The sequence below is a fragment of the Salmo salar genome, chromosome 12, assembly GCF_965601325.2.
Source record: "Salmo salar chromosome 12, fSalSal1, whole genome shotgun sequence".
In the NCBI taxonomy this organism is placed as follows: domain Eukaryota; kingdom Metazoa; phylum Chordata; class Actinopteri; order Salmoniformes; family Salmonidae; genus Salmo; species Salmo salar.
Genome location: NC_138302.1, coordinates 96,676,352 through 96,702,256, shown reverse-complemented (window position 1 = coordinate 96,702,256; position 25,905 = coordinate 96,676,352). Strand labels below are relative to the sequence as shown.

Sequence of the window (25,905 nt, the reverse complement as noted above, 5' to 3'; positions counted from 1 at the left end):
CCAAGAATTCACAAAATGGGGCAAACACCAAATTGAGACTCTGCATGCAGAATTCTGCAAAAATATTCTCCGTGTATAACATAAAACACCAAATAATGCATGCAGAGCAGAATTAGGCCGATACCCGCTAATTCTCAAAATCTAGAAAAGAGCCGTTAAATTCTACAACCACCTAAAAGGAAGCGATTCCCAAACCTTCCATAACAAAGCCATCATCTTAAGAGAGATGAACCTGGAGAAGAGTCCCCTAAGCAAGCTGGTCCTGAGGCTCTGTTCACAAACACAAACAGACCCCACAGAGCCCCAGGACAGAAACACATTTAGACCAAACAAAATCATGAGAAACAAAAAGATAATTACTTGACACATTGGAAAGGATTAACAAAAAAAACAGCGCAAAGTAGAATGTTATTTGGCCCTAAACAGAGAGTACACAGTGGCAGAATACCTGACCACTGTGACTGACCCAAACTTAAGAAAATCTTTGACTATGTACAGACTCAGTGAGCATAGCCTTGCTATTGAGAAAGGCTGTCGTAGGCAGACCTGGCTGTCAAGAGAAGACAGGCTATGTGCAAACTGCCCACAATATGAGGTGGAAACTGAGCTGCACTTCCTATCCTCCTACCAAATGTATGACCATATTAGAGACACATATTTCCCTCAGATTACACAGACCCACAAAGAATTTGAAAATAAATGCAATTTTGATAAACTCCCATATCTATTGGTTGAAATACCACAGTGTGACATCCCAACGGATGTGAAAAGGGCAACCAGTGAAGAACAAACACCATTGTAAATACAACCCATATTTATGTTTACTTATTTTCCCTTTTGTACTTTAACTATTTGCACATGGTTACAACACTGTATATAGACATAATATGACATTTGAAATGTCTCTATTCCTTTGGAACTTCTGTGAGTGTAATGTTTAATGTTCATTTTTTTATTGTTCATTTCACTATTGTTTTATTATCTATTTCACTTTCTTTGACTCAGTGAGCATAGCCTTGCTATTGAGAGAGGCCACAAGATGAGGAGGAAACCAACCTGCACTTCCTAACTTGGTATGACCCTATCAGAGACACATATTTCCCCCAGATTACACAGATCCATTAAGAATTTGAAATGAAATCCAATCTTGATAAACTTCCACATTTCTCTCTCTCTGTTGTTTCTCTCTACACCTGGCTGGGTTCTCATTGGGTAGAACAAAGAGTTGTTTCTCTCTACACCTGGCTGGGTTCTCATTGGGTCTCTCTGTTGTTTCTCTCTACACCTGGCTGGGTTCTCATTGGGTGTCTCTGTTGTTTCTCTCTGTTCCCTCATGCTCTCTTTGTTCTAGCCGTGCTGTTATCTTCCTCTTCCAGCCATCTATCTGTCCTAGACTCAATCACAGACAGACATGTTAGACAACTAGATTGAAATCTGCAATATCTTTGAATGTAGCAGAATGTGAAAGCCAGACAGCGAGAGAGAGAGAGAGAGAGAGAGAGAGAAGGAGAGAGAGAGGGAGAGAGACAGAGAGAGAGGGGTAGATGGGGGGGGGGGGGGGGGGGTAGAAGAACAAGAGAGAGAGACTGGAGCAAGATAGTAGAGCTCGAGGGAGCCCATATCTCATTTACAAGCCTTGACATTTCATTCAAGATAAGCGTGCACATGATTGCTTTTGGGTTATTTTTATCAGGACCAAACTACTACTAGAATGAAAGTGAAGCTACCAGCTGTTCTATCATCTACGGCTGCTCTGAGGTACGGTGGTGGTAAGTGGCTCCTCCCCTTTGACTACCTTCTTGGCACATGTTTAGTTACGTTGGAAACATACAGTACCAGTCAAAAGTTTGGACACACCAACTCATAAATTGTGGAAGACATTAAAACATCAAGACATCAAAACTATGAAAATAACACATATGGAATCATATAGTAACCAAAAAAAGTTTTAAACAATTCAAAAATATATATTATATTGGAGATTCCTCAAAGTAGCCACCCTTTGCCTTGATGACAGCATTGCACACTCTTGGCATTCTCTCAACCAGCTTCATGAAGTATTCACCTGGAATGCATTTCAATTAACCTGTTAGGGCTAGGGGGCAGTATTGACACGGCTGGATAAAAAACATACCCGATTTAATCTGGTTACCACTCCTACCCAGTAACTAGAATATGCATATACTTATTACATATGGATAGAAAACACCCTAAATTTTCTAAAACTGTTTGAATGGTGTCTGTGAGTATAACAGAACTCAAATGGCAGGTCAAAACCTGAGAGATTCCTTTACAGGAAGTGGCCTGTCTGACCATTTCTTGAACTTCTTTTCCATCTCTATAATTTACTAAGGATCTCTGCTCTAACGTGACACTTCCCACGTCGTCCATAGGCGCTCAGAGCCCGGGAAAAAACAGAATGTCGTCATTCCAGCCCCAGGCTGAAACACATTATCGCCTTTCTCAAGTGGCCGATCAAGGGACACTGGGCTTATGCGCGTGACCCGACCGCCCCCGCCTTTGGGATTTTTTCCTCTGTTTGCTGAAAAGGAGATTCCCTGTCGGAATATTATCGCTTTTCTACGAGAAAAATATCGTAAAAATTGATTTTAAACAGCGGTTGACATGCTTCGAAGTACGGTAATGGAATATTTAGAATTTTATTGTCACGAATTGCGCCATGCGCGCGACACTTCTTTACTATTTCGGATAGTGTCTGGAACGCACGAACAAAACGCCGCTATTCGGATATAACGATGGATTATTTTGGAACAAACCAACATTTGTTATTGAAGTAGCAGTCCTGGGTGTGCATTCTGACGAAGACAACAAAAGGTAATGAAACTTTTATAATAGTAAATATGATTATGGTGAGTGCTAAACTTGCCGGGTGTCTAAATAGCGAGCCCGTGATGCCTGGGCTATGTACTTAGAATATTGCAAAATGTGCTTTCACCAAAAAGCTATTTTAAAATCGGACATATCGAGTGCATAGAGGAGGTCTGTATCTATAATTCTTAAAGTAATTGTTATGCTTTTTGTGAACGTTTATCGTGAGTAATTTAGTAAAATGTTAGCGAATTCCCCGGAAGTTTGCGGGGGGTATGCTAGTTCTGAACGTCACATGCTAATGTAAAAAGCTGGTTTTTGATATAAATATGAACTTGATTGAACAAAACATGCATGTATTGTATAACATAATGTCCTAGGGTTGTCATCTGATGAAGATCATCAAAGGTGAGTGCTGCATTTAGCTGTCTTCTGGGTTTTGGTGACATTATATGCTGGCTTGAAAAATGGGTGTCTGATTATTTCTGGCTTGGTACTCTGCTGACATAATCTAATGTTTTGCTTTCGTTGTAAAGCCTTTTTGAAATCGGACAGTGTGGTTAGATTAACGAGAGTCTTGTCTTTAAATAGCTGTAAAATAGTCATATGTTTGAGAAATTGAAGTAATAGGATTTTTAAGGTTTTGAAAATCGCGCCACAGGCCACAAGCGTCCCACCTAGCCCATAAAGGTTAACAGGTGTGCCTTGTTAAAAGTTAATTTGTGGAATTTCTGTCCTTAATGCGTTTAAGCCAATCAGCTGTGTTGTGACAAGGTAGGGGTGGTATACAGAAGATAGCCCTATTTGGTAAAAGCCCAAGGCCATATTATGGCAAGAACAGCTCAAATAAGCAAAGAGAAATGACAGACCATCATTACTTTAAGACATGAAGTTCAGTCAATACGAAACTTTTCAAGAACTTTGAAAGTTTCCTTCAAGCGCAGTCACAAAAACCATCAAGCGCTATGATGAAACTGGCTCTCACGAGGACCGCCACAGGAAAGGATGACCCAGAGTTACCTCTGCTGCAGAGGATAAGTTGATTAGAGTTTCCAGCCTCAGAAATTGCAGCCCAAATAAATGCTTCACAGAGCTCAAGTAACAGACACATCTCAACATCAACTGTTCAGAGGAGACTGTGTGAATCAGGCCTTCATGGTCGAATTGCTGCAAAGAAACCACTACTAAAGGACACCAATAAGAAGAAGAGACTTGCTTGGGCCAAGAACCACAAGCAATGGACATTAGACCGGTGGAAATCTGTCCTTTGGTCTGATGAGTCCAAATCTGAGATTTTTGGTTCCAACCGCTGTGTCTTTGGAGACGCAGAGTAGGTGAACGGATGATCTCTGCATGTGTGGTTCCCACCGTGAAGCCTGGAGGAGGAGGTGTGATGGTGAGGGGGTGCTTTGCTGGTGACACTGTCAGTGATTTATTTAGAATCAAAGGCACATTTAAGCAGCATGGCTACCACAGCATTCTGCAGTGATACGCCATCCCATCTGGTTTGCGGTTAGTGGGACTAACATTTGTTTTCAACAAGACAATGACCCAACACACCTCCAGGCTGTGTAAGGGCTATTTGACCAAGAAGGAGAGTGATGGAGTGCAGCATCAGATGCCCTGGCCTCCACAATCACCCGACCTCAACTCATTTGAGATCATGTTTTTAACACTATCTTGGTTACTACATGATTCCATATGTATTATTTCATAATTTTGATGTCTTGACTATTATTCAACAATGTAGAAAATAGTACAAAATTAAGAAAAACCCTTGAATGAGTAGGTGTGTCCAAACGTCTGACTGGAACTGTAGATACAGAGAGAGAGATAGAGAGAGAGAGAGAGAGAGAGAGAGAGAGAGAGAGATACAGAGAGAGAGAGAGAGAGAGAGAGAGAGAGAGAGAGAGATACGGAGAGAGAGGCTGGCACTCACCTTTGACTATCTGCTTGGCGCAGGTGTTGTACACCTGTTGCTGTGTAGTGTTGGTGGGGAACACCCGGTCAAACACATAAGACTTCCCCTGTGAAGCCAAGACCCACAAGGACACAGAGTCAGTCAATACATCATAACAAACACAGAGACACACACAGCCCTTTACACGGTCTCTGACTCTGGAAGCGTCTCAAATGGAACCCTGTTGGCTTGAAAGTAGTGCTCTATATAGGGAATAGGGTGCCATTTGGGATGCACACAGAGAAAACCACATCCCTGAACACGTTCCCTGATGCTGGAAGCGTCTCAAATGGAAGTCTATTCCCTATATAGTGCACTACTTTCAAGCCATATCCAAAGTAGTGCACTATACATGATACTGTATAGGGTGCAATTTGGGACAAAGACAGACACAGCCCTTGGCACGGTTTGACGCTAAGACTCTATTCAATCCATTCAGCGCTACAGCGTGGTTGAAATGTAAAGACAATGTTCCCTCGTTAGCGGAGATGGTTAACGCTGCATATGTCGACTCAATCGGAAACTTCCTTTACATTTCTATCACGCAATCTGTTATGCTTCAGCGATAGAGCTGTTAGTCAATACATCACCAAATCCACTGTCAACACCACTACTCTGGTCAAAGTGTGTGTGTGTGTGTGTGTGTGTGTGTGTGTGTGTGTGTGTGTGTGTGTGTGTGTGTGTGTGTGTGTGTGTGTGTGTGTGTGTGTGTGTGTGTCTCACTGCAAGGTGTTCCCTGCGATTACCCTTTAAAAAGGTCCACTGGAGCTGTTTGTACCTCAATATTAAATCATTTCTGGGTAACAATTAAGTGCCTTACTGTGACTGTTTTCAATTAAAATGGTCAAAAAGAAACTAAAATAGCTTCTTAGCGAAGAGCGATATCTCAAGCTGTCTGTGAGTGGACTGAGTGGGGAGGGAAAAATGGAAAACGAGTTGTAATCGGCAGAGAGGTTTGGAACTAGGGATGTGGCGATCGGTTATTGTCATGCAAATGAGGGACCGTTTCACGGTAATTGACTGCTAATTAACATACCCACATTTAGCATCATGAGGCCTCATGCAAACCCCTGATTCCCGCCTTTGGACTTCTACATTAAAAAAAGGTAATACATTCAATTAATATACACTATCACAATTTTTATTTATTTAATTTTTTTATTTAATTTATTTTACTTTTATATAACTAGGCAAGTCAGTTAAGAACAAATTCTTATTTACAATGACGGCCTAGGAACAGGGCGCCGCAGGGGCAGAGGACAGATTTTTAACCTCGTCAGCTCGGGGATTTCGATCTTACAACCGGCTAACTGTAAGCCGCCCTGCACAATCAACGAACCAACAGCATCGCCTCGGCCTACATATGTTCTATACCAGACTCATGGAGGTTTCGAGCGTAGCATCAGGTAACCAGTCCATTCAGTATGCATAGTAATACAGTCATCACTGAAAAGCGATTCCTATCATTTTGGAGTATAGACTAGCGGCCAACAGACCACATCTTAAATCTATGTAGTTGTTTTAAAAAAAAATGTTTTTCTGACGTGCGTAATATTCGGTAAAGGTTATTATGCTATGTATTGTATAACGGCACAATCACTATTTTATAATCCGTTTTTTTTTTCTTTCAGGCTTGGGCTCATATATAGGCATCAACTCTAATATGCATATGAGTGTTGTGAATGAATCCTCACCTTAGAAAGCAGCTGTCCATTTCATTGTGTTAGGCTTTGAAATAACATCCACAACAACCATGTTTTTCCACTCAGTTTCAACCTGCTGTTGAACTTCTTTCTTCACATGTATCAATCACAGTGTGGTGAGTTTTAAAAGCATCATACTGTTTTGATGATAAGTGTTTGATGTGATTTTTGATTGTATTTATGTCAGGGTGGTTAGAGGGACAATAGAGCGCTGAGTACCAGGCCATTAGGACCTGACAGTCGTTAGCGAGTTGGGTACTACCATCACCTGTCTAGAGAGCATAAGAGGAGATTAGCGTGACTCAACGGTCACGTGGAATTTGAATCTGAATTTGAATTTGAATCATAATAGAAAATGACTCAAGTAAAAGTACAAATCATTTCACATTCCTTATATTAAACAACCCAGACTGCACTATTTTCTTGTTTAAAAAAAATATATTGATAGCCATGTTTTGCTTGTCAGCACTCTTATTGGCATTGCGTGTGTGTTACTGAGTGTGTTTTATGACTGAGAGTATGTGTCTTTAGTGAATTCCGAGTGTGTATTAAGAGCGTTATTGAGAGCGTGTGTGTTACTGAGTGGCTATAGAGAGTGGTGTTACTGAGTGGCTATAGAGAGTGGTGTTACTGAGTGGCTATAGAGAGTGGTGTTACTGGGTGGCTATAGAGAGTGGTGTTACTGGGTGGCTATAGAGAGTGGTGTTACTGAGTGGCTATAGAGAGTGGTGTTACTGAGTGGCTATAGAGAGTGGTGTTACTGAGTGGCTATAGAGAGTGGTGTTACTGAGTGGCTATAGAGAGTGGTGTTACTGAGTGGCTATAGAGAGTGGTGTTACTGGGTGGCTATAGAGAGTGGTGTTACTGGGTGGCTATAGAGAGTGGTGTTACTGAGTGGCTATAGAGAGTGGTGTTACTGGGTGGCTATAGAGAGTGGTGTTACTGGGTGGCTATAGAGAGTGGTGTTACTGAGTGGCTATAGAGAGTGGTGTTACTGGGTGGCTATAGAGAGTGGTGTTACTGGGTGGCTATAGAGAGTGGTGTTACTGGGTGGCTATAGAGAGTGGTGTTACTGGGTGGCTATAGAGAGTGGTGTTACTGGGTGGCTATAGAGAGTGGTGTTACTGGGTGGCTATAGAGAGTGGTGTTACTGGGTGGCTATAGAGAGTGGTGTTACTGGGTGGCTATAGAGAGTGGTGTTACTGGGTGGCTATAGAGAGTGGTGTTACTGGGTGGCTATAGAGAGTGGTGTTACTGAGTGGCTATAGAGAGTGGTGTTTTGATTAGGTCCAGCTACCAACCGCTAGAGAGGATCACATCACAGGCCAACCCATTAGACTGATGCATATATCATACTGGCTCCAATATGGGAGGAAGAGGAAGGGGGAGATACAGAGAGAGAGAGAGGGGGAGATACAGAGAGAGAGGGTGGAGATATAGAGAGAGAGGGTGGAGATACAGAGAGAGGGTGGAGATACAGAGAGTGAGGGGTGGGGGAGTACAGAGAGAGAGAGAGAAGGGGAGTACAGAGAGAGGAGGGGAGATACAGAGAGAGAGGGGAGATACAGAGAGAGAGGGTGGAGATACAGAGAGAGAGAGAGGGGGAGATACAGAGAGAGAGGGTGGAGATATAGAGAGAGAGGGTGGAGATACAGAGAGAGAGGGGAGATACAGAGAGAGAGGGTGGAGATACAGAGAGAGAGGGTGGAGATACAGAGAGAGAGGGTGGAGATACAGAGAGAGAGGGTGGAGATACAGAGAGAGAGAGACAGGAAGATAGGAAGGGTGAGAGAGTAAATGGTCTCGAAGCAGCAGGCGGAAAGCCAATCTGGTTCCTGATTTAATCAGACCTCAGTGTTTGAGCCAGGGATGGAGGGAGGATTAATGGAGGGATAGAGATTGGAAAGACACTGCAGTGAAAATCTCCATAATGAAACAGACCTCAGACACCAATGTGCCCCCTCCTCTCCTGCTATTAGCCAGCAAAGATTCTCTCAATTCAATTCAAGGCGCTTTATTAGCATGGGAACATATGTTAACATTGCCAAAGCAAGTGAAGAAGATAATACAGTAAACATTACACTCACAGGAGTTCCAAAAGAATAAAGACGTTACAAATGTCACATTATGTATATATTCTCTCTGTCTCCGTCCTCCGTCTCCCTCTCTCTCTCTGTCTGTGTGTGTGTGCATGCTGGGAGTGTTTTGTAGTTGAGTTGAGAGGCCGGATGAAGGGATATGTTCTTACTTATTTTCTTGATTCTATCCTTGGTCTCATCTTTAAATGTTTATTATGGTGGAGAGTTAACACACTGTTAGTTTAGCGGTGAGCGCAGCACGACTCGATCAGTTCTACATGTCCAGGAATCAGAGTAATAGGCTGTTGGGTGCTACCATTCTCCCAGTGGGGTTTTCAGATCACCACATGGCTCGGCTGTCTATTTCACCAGGGCCTCGGCAGGCATCCTATTGGAAGTTTAATGTAAAGCTCTTACAAGATGCCACTTTTTGCTCAGGTTTCCAGACTTTTTGGGAAAGGTGGGGGCAGCAAAGAGAGGAGTATGAGTCTCTGAGTCAATGGTGGGTTGTGAGGAAAGTCCAAATTGGTGTTTTCTGTCAACAGTATACAGCTCTCTCATCCTCAGAGTCTAGGAGAATATTGGGGGAACTAGAGCGTTGTATTAGTGAGATTGAGGTAGAGCTGGTGGGGCAATGTCTGCGGCTGTCTGATGGGCGGGTGACCTCTGTGGTGGGTGAGATGCGGGAGCGGACTGTGGAGTTTTATACTGAGTTGTATAGGGCAGAGCTGTGTGATCCTATGAGTGCTCGGGTTTTGTTTGCAGAACTCCCTAAGCTCTCTCTGGCACAGAGAGATGAAACAAACATTCCCCTGTTGTCCCATGAACTGGCAGAGGCCGTAGCCCGGATGTCCCCAGGCCATGCACTGGGGGGTCGATGGACTCCCAGCGGAGTTTCTACAAATTCTGGGGAATAATTGGACAGGACTTCTTTTGCGTGTTGCGTGAATGCGTCGGGGTAGGAGAGTTGCCGATGAGCTGCTGTCGGGCGGCTCTGACTCTCCTGCCCAAAAAAGGGGACTTGTTCTGTGCGGACTACAAGATATTTGCCAAGGTCCTCGCTAACAGACTGAAGTCCCATCTGGACTCTTTGTTCTTAAATCAGGGACATGTTGGACTTGTCGAGAGTTTCTAATGTGAACTTTGGACTAGTCTCTTTAGAGCAAGAGAAGGCTTTGATAGAGCTTTGATATCTGTTTAATGTGATGTCTGTTTTGGGGTTTGGGGAAAGGTTTTTGACCTGTGTGAAGCTGTTGTATGCTGGGGCGTCATGTATGGTCAAGGGAGGAGGGGGGCTCAGTAGGCCAGTCTGGGTGAGACGGGGAATTAGACAAGGATGCCCTCTATCAGGGCAGTTATATACACTAGCCATTGAGCCTTTTTTGGGCCTGCTAAGCAGGAGACTGCAGGGAGTGTGCTGGACAGGTATGGGTGTGTTGACAGGAATAGCAGCGTCAGCATATGCAGATGACACTTCTGTGATGGTCAGGGATGGGCAGGATATGCAGGCACTAGAGAATAGTCTGAAGGTGTACGAGGGAGCTTCATCAGCTAAGGTAAACTGGGGCAAGAGCAAAGCTCTGTTATGTGGGGCATGGAGGGATAGGGCCCCCCCTTTGCTTCCAGGGGGTTTGCAGTGGGGTTGTGAAGGGCTTAACATTTTGGGGGTGTACCTGGGCTCGGAGAGGTGTGTCAGGAAGAACTGGGAGGGGCTGTCACAGGCAGTGGTGTCAAGACTGGCCAGGTGGAGGTGGCTCCTGTTCCTAGTGTCATATAGAGGGAGGGTGCTGATAATCAACAACCTGGTGGCATCTTCCCTGTGGCATAAACTGGCTGTCCTCAACCCCCCCGCCGGTCTGCTCGCAGACATGCAACACAAGCTGGTGGATTTTTTCTGGTCGAGCCATCACTGGCTGAGGGTGGCAGTATTGTACATGTCCGTCCACGAAGGAGGACAGGGCCTGGTGGAACTGGGGAGCTGGATGGCTGCTTTCCGGCTAAAGGCGGTGCAGAGACTGCTGTACCCTACTGAGCTGGCTGGCGAATTAGGGTTGGACCGGCAGATGTTCCTCATGAAGCTGGAGAGGATGAGTACAGCAGGTCTCTCTGATTTTTACTCTGCGGTGCTGAGGGCCTGGTAGCTGCTAAGGGCAATACGAGATGGGGTTGTGGAGCCTGGGCTGTGGGTGTGGGAGGAGTCTATCTTCCACAATCCAGCCATCCTTTTGAGATTGGTTAAATCGGCCACCCTGTAGAAGCGATTGATGGCAGCAGGTTTACAAAGGCTGGGTGACCTGCGGATGTTGGGGGAGGAGGGGTGGAAAACCCCGGAAGTCCTGGCACATCAATGGCAGGGGGTATGTGGGGTGGAGAGTATGGTGGGTTTTAGATGGAGGGGGCTCTACAAACCCCCAGTACCAGAGGTCAGAGGACCTCCAGTGGAGGGTTCTACATGGAGCCCTGGCCACTAACAGCTGGTTGGTACGGGTTGAACCGGTAGTCGGACAGCGGTGTCCTTTCTGTGACAGAAGTGAAACTGTGCATCTTGTTTTCTGTGTGCGCCAGGTTAAGGCCATTAATGTCTCTGTTGGAATGTCTGTGTGAGAGGTTGTGGGTGGAGTTTACTGTCGGGATGTTTATAATGGGGAACAGGTATTTGAGTAAGGAAAAAGCCACATGTGTGTTGTTGGCTATTTGCCTAACAAGGAGGAACAGGGTCAAAGGTGGAGGGATAACAGACCCATTACTATTATTTAATGGGATGACCTCTCCTCTCCTCTCCTCTCCTCTCCTTTGCTCTTATTTTCTCTCCTCTAATCTATTTGTGTGTTAGACTGGTTTCACTGGTTAGACTAGTTAGACTGGTTATGATGGTTAGACTGGTTATGATGGTTAGACTAGTAACGATGGTTAGACTGGTTAGACTGGTTTCACTGGTTAGACTAGTTAGACTGGTTATGATGGTTAGACTGGTTTCGCTGGTTGGACTAGTTAGACTGGTTATGATGGTTAGACTGGTTTTGCTGGTTGGACTAGTTAGACTGGTTATGATGGTTAGACTGGTTTCGCTGGTTAGACTGGTTGGACTGGTTATGATGGTTAGACTGGTTAGACTGGTTATGATGGTTAGACTGGTTATGATGGTTAGACTAGTTAGACTGGTTTAGCTGGTTAGACTAGTTAGACTGGTTATGATGGTTAGACTAGTTAGACTGGTTTAGCTGGTTAGACTAGTTAGACAGGTTTAGCTGGTTAGACTAGTTAGACTGGTTTCGCTGGTTAGACTAGTTAGACTGGTTATGATGGTTAGACTAGTTAGACTGGTTTAGCTGGTTAGACTAGTTAGACAGGTTTAGCTGGTTAGACTGGTTACACTGGTTTCGCTGGTTAGACTAGTTAGACTGGTTTCTAGGGAGTTTTTCCTAGGGAGTTTTTCCTAGCCACCGTGCTTCTTTCACATGCATTGCTTGCTGTTTGGGGTTTTAAGCTGGGTTTCTGTACAGCACTTTGAGATATCAGCTGATGTACGAAGGGCTATATAAATCAATTTGATTTGATTTGATTTGGTTATGATGGTTAGACTGGTTATGATGGTTTGACTAGTAATGATGGTTAGACTGGTTAGACTGGTTATGATAGTTAGACTGGTTATGATGGTTAAACTAGAAATTATGGTTAGACTGGTTTTGCTGGTTAGACTGGTTATACTGGTTATGATGGTTAGACTGGTTTCACTGGTTAGACTGGTTTCAGTGGTTAGACTAGTTAGACTGGTTATGATGGTTAGACTGGTTTTGCTGATTGGACTAGTTAGACTGGTTGGACTGGTTATGATGGTTAGACTGGTTAGACTGGTTATGATGGTTAGACTGGTTATGATGGTTAGACTAGTTAGACTGGTTTAGCTGGTTAGACTAGTTAGACTGGTTTCGCTGGTTAGACAAGTTAGACTGGTTATGATGGTTAGACTAGTAATGATGGTTAGACTGGTTAGACTGGTTAGACTGGTTTCACTGGTTAGACTAGTTAGACTGGTTATGATGGTTAGACTGGTTAGACTAGTTAGACTGGTTATGATGGTTAGACTAGTTAGACTGGTTATGATGGTTAGACTGGTTAGACTAGTCAGACTAGTTAGACTGGTTATGATGGTTAGACTGGTTTCGCTGGTTAGACTAGTTAGACTGGTTATGATGGTTAGACTGGTTAGACTAGTCAGACTAGTTAGACTGGTTATGATGGTTAGACTGTTTTTGCTGGTTAGACTAGTTAGACTGGTTATGATGGTTAGACTGGTTTCACTGGTTAGCCTAGTTAAACTGGTTATGATGGTTAGACTGGTTATGATGGTTAGACTAGTTAGACTGGTTATGATGGTTAGACTGGTTATGATGGTTAGACTAGTTAGACTGGTTATGATGGTTAGACTAGTTAGACTGGTTATGATGGTTAGACTGGTTAGACTAGTCAGACTAGTTAGACTGGTTATGATGGTTAGACTGGTTTCGCTGGTTAGACTAGTTAGACTGGTTATGATGGTTAGACAGGTTAGACTGGTTAGACTAGTTAGACTGGTTTCGCTGGTTAGACTGGTTATGATGGTTAGACTAGTTAGACTGGTTATGATGGTTAGACTAGTTAGACTGGTTATGATGGTTAGACTGGTTAGACTAGTCTGACTAGTTAGACTGGTTATGATGGTTAGTCTGTTTTTGCTGGTTAGACTAGTTAGACTGGTTATGATGGTTAGACTGGTTTCGCAGGTTAGCCTAGTTAAACTGGTTATGATGGTTAGACTGGTTATGATGGTTAGACTAGTTAGACTGGTTATGATGGTTAGACTAGTTAGACTGGTTATGATGGTTAGACTAGTTAGACTGGTTATGATGGTTAGACTGGTTAGACTAGTCAGACTAGTTAGACTGGTTATGATGGTTAGACTGGTTTCGCTGGTTAGACTAGTTAGACTGGTTATGATGGTTAGACTGGTTAGACTAGTCAGACTAGTTAGACTGGTTATGATGGTTAGACTGTTTTTGCTGGTTAGACTAGTTAGACTGGTTATGATGGTTAGACTGGTTTCGCTGGTTAGCCTAGTTAAACTGGTTATGATGGTTAGACTGGTTATGATGGTTAGACTAGTTAGACTGGTTATGATGGTTAGACTGGTTATGATGGTTAGACTGGTTATGATGGTTAGACTAGTTAGACTGGTTATGATGGTTAGACTGGTTAGACTAGTCAGACTAGTTAGACTGGTTATGATGGTTAGACTGGTTTCGCTGGTTAGACTAGTTAGACTGGTTATGATGGTTAGACTGTTTTTGCTGGTTAGACTAGTTAGACTGGTTATGATGGTTAGACAGGTTAGACTGGTTAGACTAGTTAGACTGGTTTCGCTGGTTAGACTGGTTATGATGGTTAGACTAGTTAGACTGGTTATGATGGTTAGACTAGTTAGACTGGTTATGATGGTTAGACTGGTTAGACTAGTCAGACTAGTTAGACTGGTTATGATGGTTAGACTGTTTTTGCTGGTTAGACTAGTTAGACTGGTTATGATGGTTAGACTGGTTTCGCTGGTTAGCCTAGTTAAACTGGTTATGATGGTTAGACTGGTTATGATGGTTAGACTAGTTAGACTGGTTATGATGGTTAGACTGGTTATGATGGTTAGACTAGTTAGACTGGTTATGATCGTTAGACTAGTTAGACTGGTTATGATGGTTAGACTGGTTAGACTAGTCAGACTAGTTAGACTGGTTATGATGGTTAGACTGGTTTCGCTGGTTAGACTAGTTAGACTGGTTATGATGGTTAGACTGTTTTTGCTGGTTAGACTAGTTAGACTGGTTATGATGTTTAGACAGGTTAGACTGGTTAGACTAGTTAGACTGGTTTCGCTGGTTAGACTGGTTATGATGGTTAGACTGGTTTCGCTGGTTAGACTAGTTAGACTGGTTATGATGGTTAGACTGGTTATGATGGTTAGACTGGTTTCGCTGGTTAGACTAGTTAGACTGGTTATGATGGTTAGACTCATAAAGCCCCAAAACTATATTTTATGATCTTCACTGAATAATACGTGCTCAGCAGTTTTCTTCTACTCTGGTTCTTCTACTTCTACTCAATCTGCACTCTATTCCTATTGGCCCTGGTCCAAATGGCACTCTATTCCTATTGGCCCTGGTCCAAATGGCACTCTATTCCTATTGGCCTGGTCCAAATGGCACTCTATTCCTATTGGCCCTGGTCCAAATGGCACTCTGTTCCTATTGGCCCTGGTCCAAATGGCACTCTATTCCTATTGGCCCTGGTCCAAATGGCACGCTATTCCTATTGGACCTGGTCCAAATGGCACGCTATTCCTATTGGCCCTGGTCCAAATGTATCTACTGACCCACTGTCTGGCAGACAATATCTACTGACCCACTGTCTGGCAGACAATATCTACTGACCCACTGTCTGGCAGACAATATCTACTGACTCACTGTCTGGCAGACAATATCTACTGACCCACTGTCTGGCAGACAATATCTACTGACCCACTGTCTGGCAGACAATATCTACTGACTCACTGTCTGGCAGACAATATCTACTGACCCACTGTCTGGCAGACAATATCTACTGACCCACTGTCTGGCAGACAATATCTACTGACTCACTGTCTGGCAGACAATATCTACTGACCCACTGTCTGGCAGACAATATCTACTGACCCACTGTCTGGCAGACAATAACTACTGACCCACTGTCTGGCAGACAATATCTACTGACCCACTGTCTGGCAGACAATATCTACTGACTCACTGTCTGGCAGACAATATCTACTGACCCACTGTCTGGCAGACCATATCTACTGACCCACTGTCTGGCAGACAATATCTACTGACTCACTGTCTGGCAGACAATATCTACTGACCCACTGTCTGGCAGACAATATCTACTGACTCACTGTCTGGCAGACAATATCTACTGACCCACTGTCTGGCAGACAATATCTACTGACTCACTGTCTGGCAGACAATATCTACTAACTCACTGTCTGGCAGACAATATCTACTGACCCACTGTCTGGCAGACCATATCTACTGACCCACTGTCTGGCAGACAATATCTACTGACCCACTGTCTGGCAGACAATATCTACTGACCCACTGTCTGGCAGACAATATCTACTGTCCCACTCTGGCAGACCATATCTACTGACCCACTGTCTGGCAGACAATATCTACTGACTCACTGTCTGGCAGACAATATCTACTAACTCACTGTCTGGCAGACAATATCTACTGACCCACTGTCTGGCAGACCATATCTACTGACCCACTGTCTGGCAGACAATATCTACTGACCCACTGTCTGGCAGACAATATCTACTGACCCACTGTCTGGCAGACAATATCTACTGTCCCACTGTCTGGCAGACCATATCTACTGACCCACTGTCTGTAAAAGGACGTTCTGTTAGTTCTGGAAGTATTCTTATGATGTTCAGTTATTAATTTCTACAGAACAGTTTTTAAGTGTCTTAATTACACCGCCGATCAATATCTACCAAGTCACTAGTGTTAATATTTCAGTCATTAATTTCTACAGCAGACATACACAGCATTTAGATATTCTGATTTCGTGTCATGGCCTAGTTGAATAAGTAATAGACTGGGGTTTTCTGTCAACTCAAATGGGTTTCTAATAACTGAAATGGTTTTTCAACTGTCCCAATTACACCACCGGGCCGGCCAGGTGAAAACTGCAAACAAGATTTCTCCATCATGTCGGATTACTGTTGGGCCCCGTCCCAAATGAAGTGTTCCACACAAACAAAATGCTCCAGTGAGCAGAACAACTGAAAACGTGATGCAACCTTCACCAGGGTCTTTTGAATGAAATTGAATCAAACATATTAGCATTACTTTGCAAAGCCGTGTATTATCAAACACATTCCTATTGCTTTGCAAATCCATTTGTTATTCAGATCTGCCTCCTTAAGAAGCTAATCTGCTGCTTTTTCTGTTCATTTCTACTCTGTTCTGTTCTGCTGCAGAAACCTGATAGTGTGTGTGTGTGTGTGTGTGTGTGTGTGTGTGTGTGTGTGTGTGTGTGTGTGTGTGTGTGTGTGTGTGTGTGTGTGTGTGTGTGTGTGTGTGTGTGTGTGTGTGTTGCATGTGAAACACAGCAGGCCAAGGCCTCCCTTCCTTCCTTCAACAGCCTACAATCTGTTTTCTGCCTGAGAGAGGGGGAGAGGGGGAGAGGTGGCTAGAGGAGAGACAAATAGAGGGGTGGTGAAGGAGGAGGAGATGGAACAGAAGAGAAGCAAAGAGAAAGAGGAGGAGAGAGTGAGAGACAGATTAGATGAAGAGAGACAGAATGGAGGTAGGGAGAGAGAGGGGGAATGAGAGAGAGAGAGAGAGAGAGATGGGAGGGAAAGAGAAAGTTAGTGAGGGGGGAGTAAGAGAGAGAAGGGGGAGATACAGAGAGAGAAAGAAGGGGAGAGATAGAGAGGGGGAGATATACAGAGAGAGAGGGGGAGATATAGGGAGAGAGAAGGGGAGATATACAGAGACAGAGAGAGAGAACGGGAGATAGAGAGAGAGAGAGAGAGAGAGAGAAGGGGAGGAGAGAGAGAGAGAAGGGGAGAAAGAGAGAGAGAGAGAGAGAAGGGGAGAAAGAGAGAGAGGGGGAGAAAGAGAGAGAGAGAAGGGGAGAAAGAGAGAGAGAGAAGGGGAGAAAGAGAAGGGGAGAAAGAGAGAGAGAAGAGGAGAGAGAGAGAGAGAGAGAGAGAGAGAGAGAGAAGGGGAGAAAGAGAGAGAGGGGGAGAAAGAGAGAGAGAAGGGGAGAAAGAGAGAGAGAAGGGGAGAAAGAGAAGGGGAGAAAGAGAGAGAGAGAGAGAGAGAGAGAAGAGGAGAGAGAGAGAAGAGGAGAGAGAGAGAGAGAACGAGAGAGAGAGAGAGAGAGAGAGAACGAGAGACAGCAGCTGAATGTAAACGGAGGTCTGGGAGGGAGACATGCTGTAATGGGCTGGGCCCTGCAGACCATCACAGCTTTGCTCTCTAACCAGCCACAAGCCTAGGTGTGTGTGTGTGTGTGTGTGTGTGTGTGTGTGTGTCTGTGTGTGTGTGTGTGTGTGTGTGTGTGTGTGGTGGGTGGCATAACCAGTGCAGCTGCTATAGAGATTCTCTGTAGCTCTCTCTGAGTTCATTTTCACACTCTACTAGACTCCCTCATCTCCTGCTTCTCTCTCTTTCCATGTCACCGCATCGCTAGCTACGTCTGGGGGGTGGGTACATTCTTGTAAATCATAAAAAAACAGATTGATAAATATGAGTTTTAGGGATTTGGTAACTGTCTGTTACCGCATGTGTTTATTGCCTTCCCCTGACTCCCACTAGTCATGGCCTATTTAAAGTACTGAGGGAGGAGGTTGTCTCTCCTCTCTGGGGCATTAAAGACCCTTCACACGGGATTCAGCCTGCTTTCCGGGTTGCTAATCAGGTTTCAGAACCACAGAAAGACAGATAACAACATAATTACACTCCCCATCAACAACAGCAGGCACAATCCTGGAATATATTAAACAAATGAATCTACATTTAGAAAATACAGGACAGAACATCTGAATAATCTCTCTCTCTCTCTCTCTCTCTCTCTCTCATTCAATTCAATTCAATTCAATTCAATTTGCTTTATTGGCATGACATAACGATGTACATATTGCCAAAGCTCATTTTGGATATTTACATATATGAAAAAAAATGAGAATCAAAATTGCCAACGGGACACCCACCCACCCCTTCTCTCTCTCTCTCTCTCTCTCTCTCTCTCTCTCTCTCTCTCTCTCTCTCTCTCTGTCCCATCCACCCACCCCTTCTCTCTCCCTCTCTCTCTCTCTCTCCCACCCCCTTCTCTCTCTCTCTCTCTCTCTCTCCCACCCACCCCTTCTCTCTCTCTCTCTCTCCCACCCACCCCTTCTCTCTCTCTCTCTCCCACCCACCACATTTCTCTCTCTCTCTCTCTCTCTCTCTCTCGCTCTCTCCCACCCACCCACCCACCCCTTCTCCCTCTCTCTCTCTCTCTCTCTCTCTCTCTCTGTCAATTCAATTTGCTTTATTGGCATGACGTAGCAATGTACATGATGTAACGTTTACATATCGCTATCGCATAAATAATATATTTTTTCTGGAGCACTGGATCACCCTGCATTATTCATTAAGGGGATGTGAGTGAAAGAACGAGAGAACAAGAGGAGAGAAAGAGAGAAAGTGAGAAAGAGAGAACGAGAGAGTGAAGAGCGAAAGTGCAGAGGGATGGAAAGGTTCTCTTTGTTCCTCAATTGATTTTCACAGCTGGAGAGTCAAGAGAGGAGAGACAGGAGAGGAGAGGAAAGAAGAGAGCGAGGAGAGAAGAGAGCGATGAGAGGAGAGGAGAGGGCGAGGAGAGGAGAGGAGAGGAGAGGAGAGGAGAGGAGAGGAGAGGAGAGGAGAGGAGAGGAGAGGAGAGGAGAGGAGAGGAGAGGAGAGGAGAGGAGAGGAGAGGGATAGAGAGAGAGAGAGAGAGAGAGAGAGGAGTCAGGATAGCTCAGGAGAAGAACATTCCCCTTTGTTCTTTCTGCTCTGCCGAGAGAGGAGAGTGGGCTAGAGAGAGGGACAGTGGGCTTCCAGAGGCAGTTTGGAACTCTGTAGTGAGTGTTGCAACCGAGGACAGACGATTTTTATGCTCTACGCGCTTCAGCACTCGGCTGTCCAGTCATGTGAGCTTGTGTGGCCTACCACTTCGCAGCTGAGCTGTTGTTGCTCCTAGATGTTTCCACTTCACAATAACAGCACTCACAGTTGAATGGGGAAGCTCTAGCAGGGCATACGTTTGGCGAACTGACTCGTTGGAAAGGTGGCATCCTATGACAGTAGGGCTCTTCAGTAAGGCCATTCTACTGTCAATGTTTGTCTATGGAGATTGCATGGCTGTGTGCTCGATTTTATACACTTGTCAGCAACTGGTGTAGCTTAAATAACCAAATGTACTAATTGCAATGGGTGTCCAAATACTTCTGTATATATAGTGTGCATAACATATAGGATAAAGATAAAGGCAACAGGATTACAAATAGTAATAACATGTGATAAGTCAAAAACATTAGTGCCCAAAGGGTCAATGGACTAAATAGTTAACCAATAACAGTCTTATGGCCTGGGGGTAGAAGATGCTCAGGGTCCTGCTGGTTCCAAACTTGGTGCATCGGTACCACTTGCCGTGCGGTAGCAGAGAATAGTCTATGACTTGGGTGGCTGGAGTCTTTGACAATTTTTAGAGCCTTTATCTGACAACCGCCTGGCATAGAGGTCCTGAATGGCAGGGAGCTCAGGCCCAGTGATGTATTGGGACCTACACACTACCCTCTGTAGCGCCTTGAGGTCGGATGCCAAGCAGTGGTGATGCTGCCAGTCCAGATGCTCTCAATGGTGCAGCTGTAGAACCTTGTGAGGATCTGAGGACCCATGCCGAATCTTTTCAGTCTCCTGATGGGGAAGAGGCGTTGTCGTGCCCTCTTCACAACTGTGTTGGTGTGTGTGGACCATGATAATTCCTTAGTGATGTGGACACCGAGGAACTTGAAGCTCTCGACCTGCTCCACTACAGCCCCACCCCATCAATGTGGATGGGGGTGTGCTCAGCCCTCCATTTCCTGTAGACCACGATCAGTTCCTTTGTCTTGCTCACATTGAGGGAGAGGTTGTTGTCCCGGCACCACACTGCCAGGTCTCTGACCTCCTCCCTATAGGCTGTCTCATCGTTGTTTATGATCAGGCTTACCACCATTGTGTCGTTGGCAAACTTAATGACGGTGTTGGAGTTATGCGCATCCACTCCATCGTGGGTGAGCTTGGAGGGCACTACGGTGTTCAACGCTGAGCTGTAGTCAATGAACAGCATTATCACATAGCTGTTCCTTTTGTACAGATGGGAAAGGGCAGTATGGAGTGCAATAGAGACTGCGTCATCTGTGGATGTATTGCGGACGTATGCGAATTGGATTGGATCCGGGGTGTCTGGGATTATGTTTTTTTATGTGAGCCATGACTTTCAAAGCATGTCGTGGCTACAGATGAGTTCTATGGGGCGATAGTCATTTAGACAGGTTACCTTGGCGTTCTTGGGCACAGGGACTATGGTGGTCTGCTGGGTTTCCCTTTGTAATCTGTGATAGTTTGCAAGCCCTGCCAAATCAGAGCATCAGAGCCGGTGTAGCAGGATTCGATCTTGTTCTTGTATTGACGTTTTGCCTGTTTGATGGTTCGTTGGAGGGCATAGCGGGATTTCTTATAAGTGTCCGGATTAGTGTCTCCTTGAAAGTGGCAGCTCTAGCCTTTAGCTCAGTAAGGATGTTGTCTGTAATCCATGGCGTCTGGTGGTGATATGTAAATACAGTCACTGTGGGGACGACGTCATTGATGCACTTATTAATGAAGCCGGTGACTGATGTGGTAAACTCCTCAATGCCATCGGATGAATCCCAGAACATGTTCCTGTCTGTGCTAGCGAAACAGTCCTGTATCTTAGCATCTGCTTCATCGGACCACTTCCGTACTGAGCTGGTACTTCCTGTTTGAGTTTTTGCTTTTAAGCAGAAATCGGGAGGGTAGAGGTATGGTCAGATTTGCCAAATGGAGGGCAAGGGAGAGTTTTGTATGTGTCTCTGTGTAGAGATGATCAAGAATTGTTTTGCCACTAGTTGCACAAGTGACAAGCTGGTATAAATTAGGTCAAACGGATTTCAGTTTTCCTGCATTAAAGTCCCCGGCCACTAGGAGCGCCGCTTCTGGATGAACATTTTCTTGTTTGCTAATGACCTTATACTGCTCGTTGAGTGCGGTCTTAGTGCCAGCATCGGTTTGTGGTGGTAAATAGACAGCTACGAAATGAAAACTCTCTTGGTTAATAGTACGGTCTACAGCTTATCATGAGGTACTCTAACTCAGGCGAGCAGAGCATCGAGACTTCCTTAATATTAGAGATCACGCACCAGCTGTTGTTAACAAAGAGACACACACACCCTCCCCTGAGCTTCCCCGACGCCACATTTCTGTCCTGATGATGCATAGAAAAAACAGCTAGATTTATATTTACCATGTCCTTGTTTCACCACGACTCTGGGAAACATAGGATATTACAGGTAGAAGCGATTTCTCCACTCTCCGATGTTGTCCCGTCAGGTATCTCGAATGCCAGAGTCTCCTCCACGTCTCCTCCTTCTTGTCACGAATCCCTCCAGGAACTTTCATTACGCACATCTGGCCCCTATTCCCATTGATTAGTAATTGTATAAGTGTGCCTTTTGTTCACCAATGTCCTGTCTATTATTGTTACATTGTCCGTTGGAGTACCTGTGTGAGTACCTGTGCTGTGTGGTTTGGCTTTTATGTCATTGTGGATTGCGCAGATGATTACGGGTCTCGTCCCGTGTGTATTTATTCGAGGTACTCCTCGCTCTTTTGTTTGGGTTTCTACCCTGTGTTTTTGTTACGTGTTTGTTTGGTCTTCATCCCCGTGCATTTACACGGCACACCGTAATTTGGGCTGAATAAAAAAAAACGATTACGCATTCCTGCGCCTGTCTCCCGAATCTCTTCATGCTAACGTGACACTTCTTTCTTTAAGTGTCGGGGATTCGGGGATAATCAATATCTCTTTCACCTCCAACTCATTGTAGTAGACGTCCTTGTCCAAATGGAGGTTATTTATAGCTGGTCTGATGTCCAGAAGCTCTTTTCGGTCATAGGAAATGATGGCAGAAACATTATTTACAGTGGCAAGAAAAAGTATGTGAACCCTTTGGAATTACCTGGATTTCTGCATAAATTGGTCATAAAATTTGATCTGATCTTCATCTAGGTCACAACAACAGACAAACACAGTGTGTTTAAACTAATAACACCCACATTATTGTATTTTTCTTGTCTATATTTAATACATAATTTAAAAATTCACAGTGTAGGTTGGAAAAAGTATGTGAACCCCTAGGCTAATGACTTCTCCAAGTCAGAAGTCAGCTAACCTGGAGTCCAATCAATCAGACGAGATTGGTTAGAGCTGCCCTGCACTATAAAAAAACACACAAAATTTGAGTTTGCTATTCACAAGAAGCATTTCCTGATGTGAACCATGCCTCAAACAAAAGAGATCTCAGAAGACCTAAAATGACAAATTGTTGACTTGTATCTTGAATTGAATTGTATCTCTAAAAGCTTTGATGTTCATCAGTCCACAGTAAGACAACTTGTCTATAAATGGAGAAAGTTCAGCACTGTTGCTACTCTCCCTAGGAGTGGCCGTCCTGCAAAGATGACTGCAAGATCACAGCGCAGAATGCTCAATGAGGTTAATAAGAATCCCAGAGTGTCAGCTAAAGACTAACAGAAATCTCTGGAACATTTTAACATCTCTGACGAGGCTAAGATACATAAAACACTAAACAAGAATGGTGTTCATGGGAGAACACTATGGAAGAAGCCACTGCTGTCCCCAAAAAAAGTTTGCAAAAGAGCACCTGGATGTCCCACAGCGCTACAGGCAAAATATTCTGTGGACAGATGAAACTAATGTTGTGTTTTTGAAAGGAACACACACAACACTATGTGTGGAGAAAAAAAGTCACAGCACACCAGCATCAGAACCTCATCCCAACTGTAAAGTATGGTGGAGGGAGCATCATGTTTTGGGGCTGCTTTGCTGCCTCATGGCCTGGACAGCTTGCTATCATCGACAGAAAAATTAATTCCCATGTTTATCAAGACATTTTGCAGGAGAATGTAAGACTATATGTCCACCAGTTGGAGCTCAACAGAAGTTGGGTGATGCAACAGGACAACAACCCAAAACACAGAAGTAAATCAACAACAGAATGGCTTCAACAGAAGAAAATACACCTTCCTGGGGTAGCCCAGTCAGAGTCCTGACCTCAACCCGATTGAGATGCCGTGGCATGACCTCAAGAGAGCAGTTCACACCAGACATTTGAAAAGAGGAAGGGTCCAAAATTCCTCCTGACTGTTGTGCAGGTCTGATCCACAACTACAGAAAACGTTTGGTTGAGGTTATTGCTGCCAAAGGAGGGTCAACCAGTTATTACATCCAAGGGTTCACATACTTGTCCCACCCTGCACTGTGAATGTTTACACGGTGTGTTCAATAAAGACATGAAAACGTATTATTGTTTGTGTGTTATTAGTTTAAGCAGACTGTGTTTGTCTATTTTTGTGGCCTAGATGAAGATCAGATCAAATTTATGACCAATTTATGCAGAAATTCAGGTAATTCCAAAGGGTTCACATACTTTTTCTTGCCACTGTACATAAAAAGTTAAAATCAGTGCAAAATAATACATTAATACATTAAATAGCACAACTGGTCAGGCGAAGGTACAACAGCCGTTATTCCCTCCAGCGCCATTTTCCCTCATTTTCTGTCTGTTCAAAGCCCTGATAGAGCTGTGACTTCACATCTCTGACAGAAAAACAGACAGCCACGTCAGATCAGATATGATGGAAGTGCTTTCATATCAACCCGACACTTCCGTGTCGCTCAGTCTTCCGATGATGTGCACATTGACACGAATGGGTTTAGCCTGTGGACTTAGCAAGCTGACACACACTACAGCCGACACACACGACTACACAGACACATCAACGTTAACTCTGAAAATGAGTTAAATTCACTTGAATTACATAAATTAAAATAAATTAAATCAACCACAAGCTTCAGGGAGAGAGCTTAATTTGAACTCCTCAAACTAAAATGCTGTGTCCTGATTTTCCACCCTTCTTCTAAAGTGTTCACTTGCACAGTTACTCTCATGGCTTTAAAAGCAGTGTAGAGAATTAGGACACATCCAGAGACCCTAGATACTGGCCCCTAGCAACAGACCCTAGCTACTGGCCCCTAGCAACAGACCCTAGCTACTGGCCCCTAGCTTCTTTCCCTCTTCAGTCTGGAAGGGAATAAGAAATGTCTCTCACGGTTTATACTACCTAACCGACCCACTTAACACTTCAACCCTGCTTTCACATTCAATACATTGGATTCTTCTCTGCACTGACAACCACGGTCTCCCCAAATCTGTCACTCCCAGCCGTCTGCTACGGCTGCCACCTGACCAGCCAGTCTCTCTGGCTCAACTGCTTAAAACCCTGACTGTCATCTCCTCGTCTCCTCCTCTTCATCTGTCCTGATTGGAGAAGACTTGAAAGGTGAAAACAATATGGTGATCAGTTTCTTTCACCTGGTCTGTTCTTACAGATCGACTCCAGGCGACCAGGTGATGAAGGGAGACGAGGAGAAGGGGGCAGATGTTGAGGCTGTATCCCAAATGGCATCCTATTCCCTGTATAGTGCACTACTTTTGGACCAGAGAGCTCTATGGGTCCTGGTCAAATAGCATACAATTTGAGATGCAGACAGAGAGCATATGGCAACCCTCTCCCTCTTCAGAGTCAGACTGAGAGAAATGGATCAAGCACACAGTAGCCAGTGATTACTGTTTACCAATATGCTGTTAACAATTAGCTCCAAGCCTAATGTATTGACCTAATGGGACTCCACCTCAGTCTGTGAATTCACTGGTACTTTATTGGCTAGAGAGAGACAGATCCAACCTAGCCAATCGCTTGGCTAGAAATCCAAGCCCCTCTGTAATGGATCATACACAATTACGGCCCAGACGTTTTTATCTCAATATTAAATCATTTCTCGGTAACAATTAAAGGTAGACTCAGCGATATGAAGGTGGATGCAGAAAGTAAATAGCATGGTGGGTCAATTTCTACAACAACTAAGAACGTTGAAGCGTGAAGCTCAACTCCTCTGCTGTTTTGCTGCCCTGGCTACCACTCTGTGAACAGCATGAAACGAACCCGCACACATGCACAGACACTGTGTGAGAGCAAAGTGTTGCATCTCACTCATCTGAATATCTGCGATGGCTGCTCGTGGCAATATCATTTCGCTAAGTGTACCTTTAAGTACCTTACTGTTCTTTTTTTGGGGGGGGTAAAATAAAAAAAACTTTGCATCTTAGCAAAGATTAATTTCTCAATAAATGATTTTGATATGACTGTCTGGGAGTGGTCCGAGTGAGGGGCCTAATTGGACGAGCCTAATGAAATCTAGCTGTTACTGGCAGACATGTTTCAAGCTCTCTTTGTTATTGATCTATTAACTTATACCGCCTGGTGATGTCACCTGGGAGATATTTCAGGAGGTCTTTTCAAGCAGCTCTTACACTAAAAGGGTGTTATAATAATTTTCACAATTTCACAGTATTATTCCAACCTCATAGTGT

General features: G+C 44.3%; 1 protein-coding gene across 1 annotated transcript in view; it reads right to left on the bottom strand.

Annotated features, from left to right (window-relative positions):
• Positions 1-25,905, bottom strand: part of LOC106566150 (kinesin heavy chain) — a 141,310-nt gene that overhangs the window by 86,093 nt on the left and 29,312 nt on the right. The window contains exon 2 of the mRNA XM_045691941.2: positions 4,769-4,856. Within this exon, the coding sequence (XP_045547897.2) occupies positions 4,769-4,856 (88 nt within the window). The remainder of the gene's footprint in view (positions 1-4,768; positions 4,857-25,905) is intronic.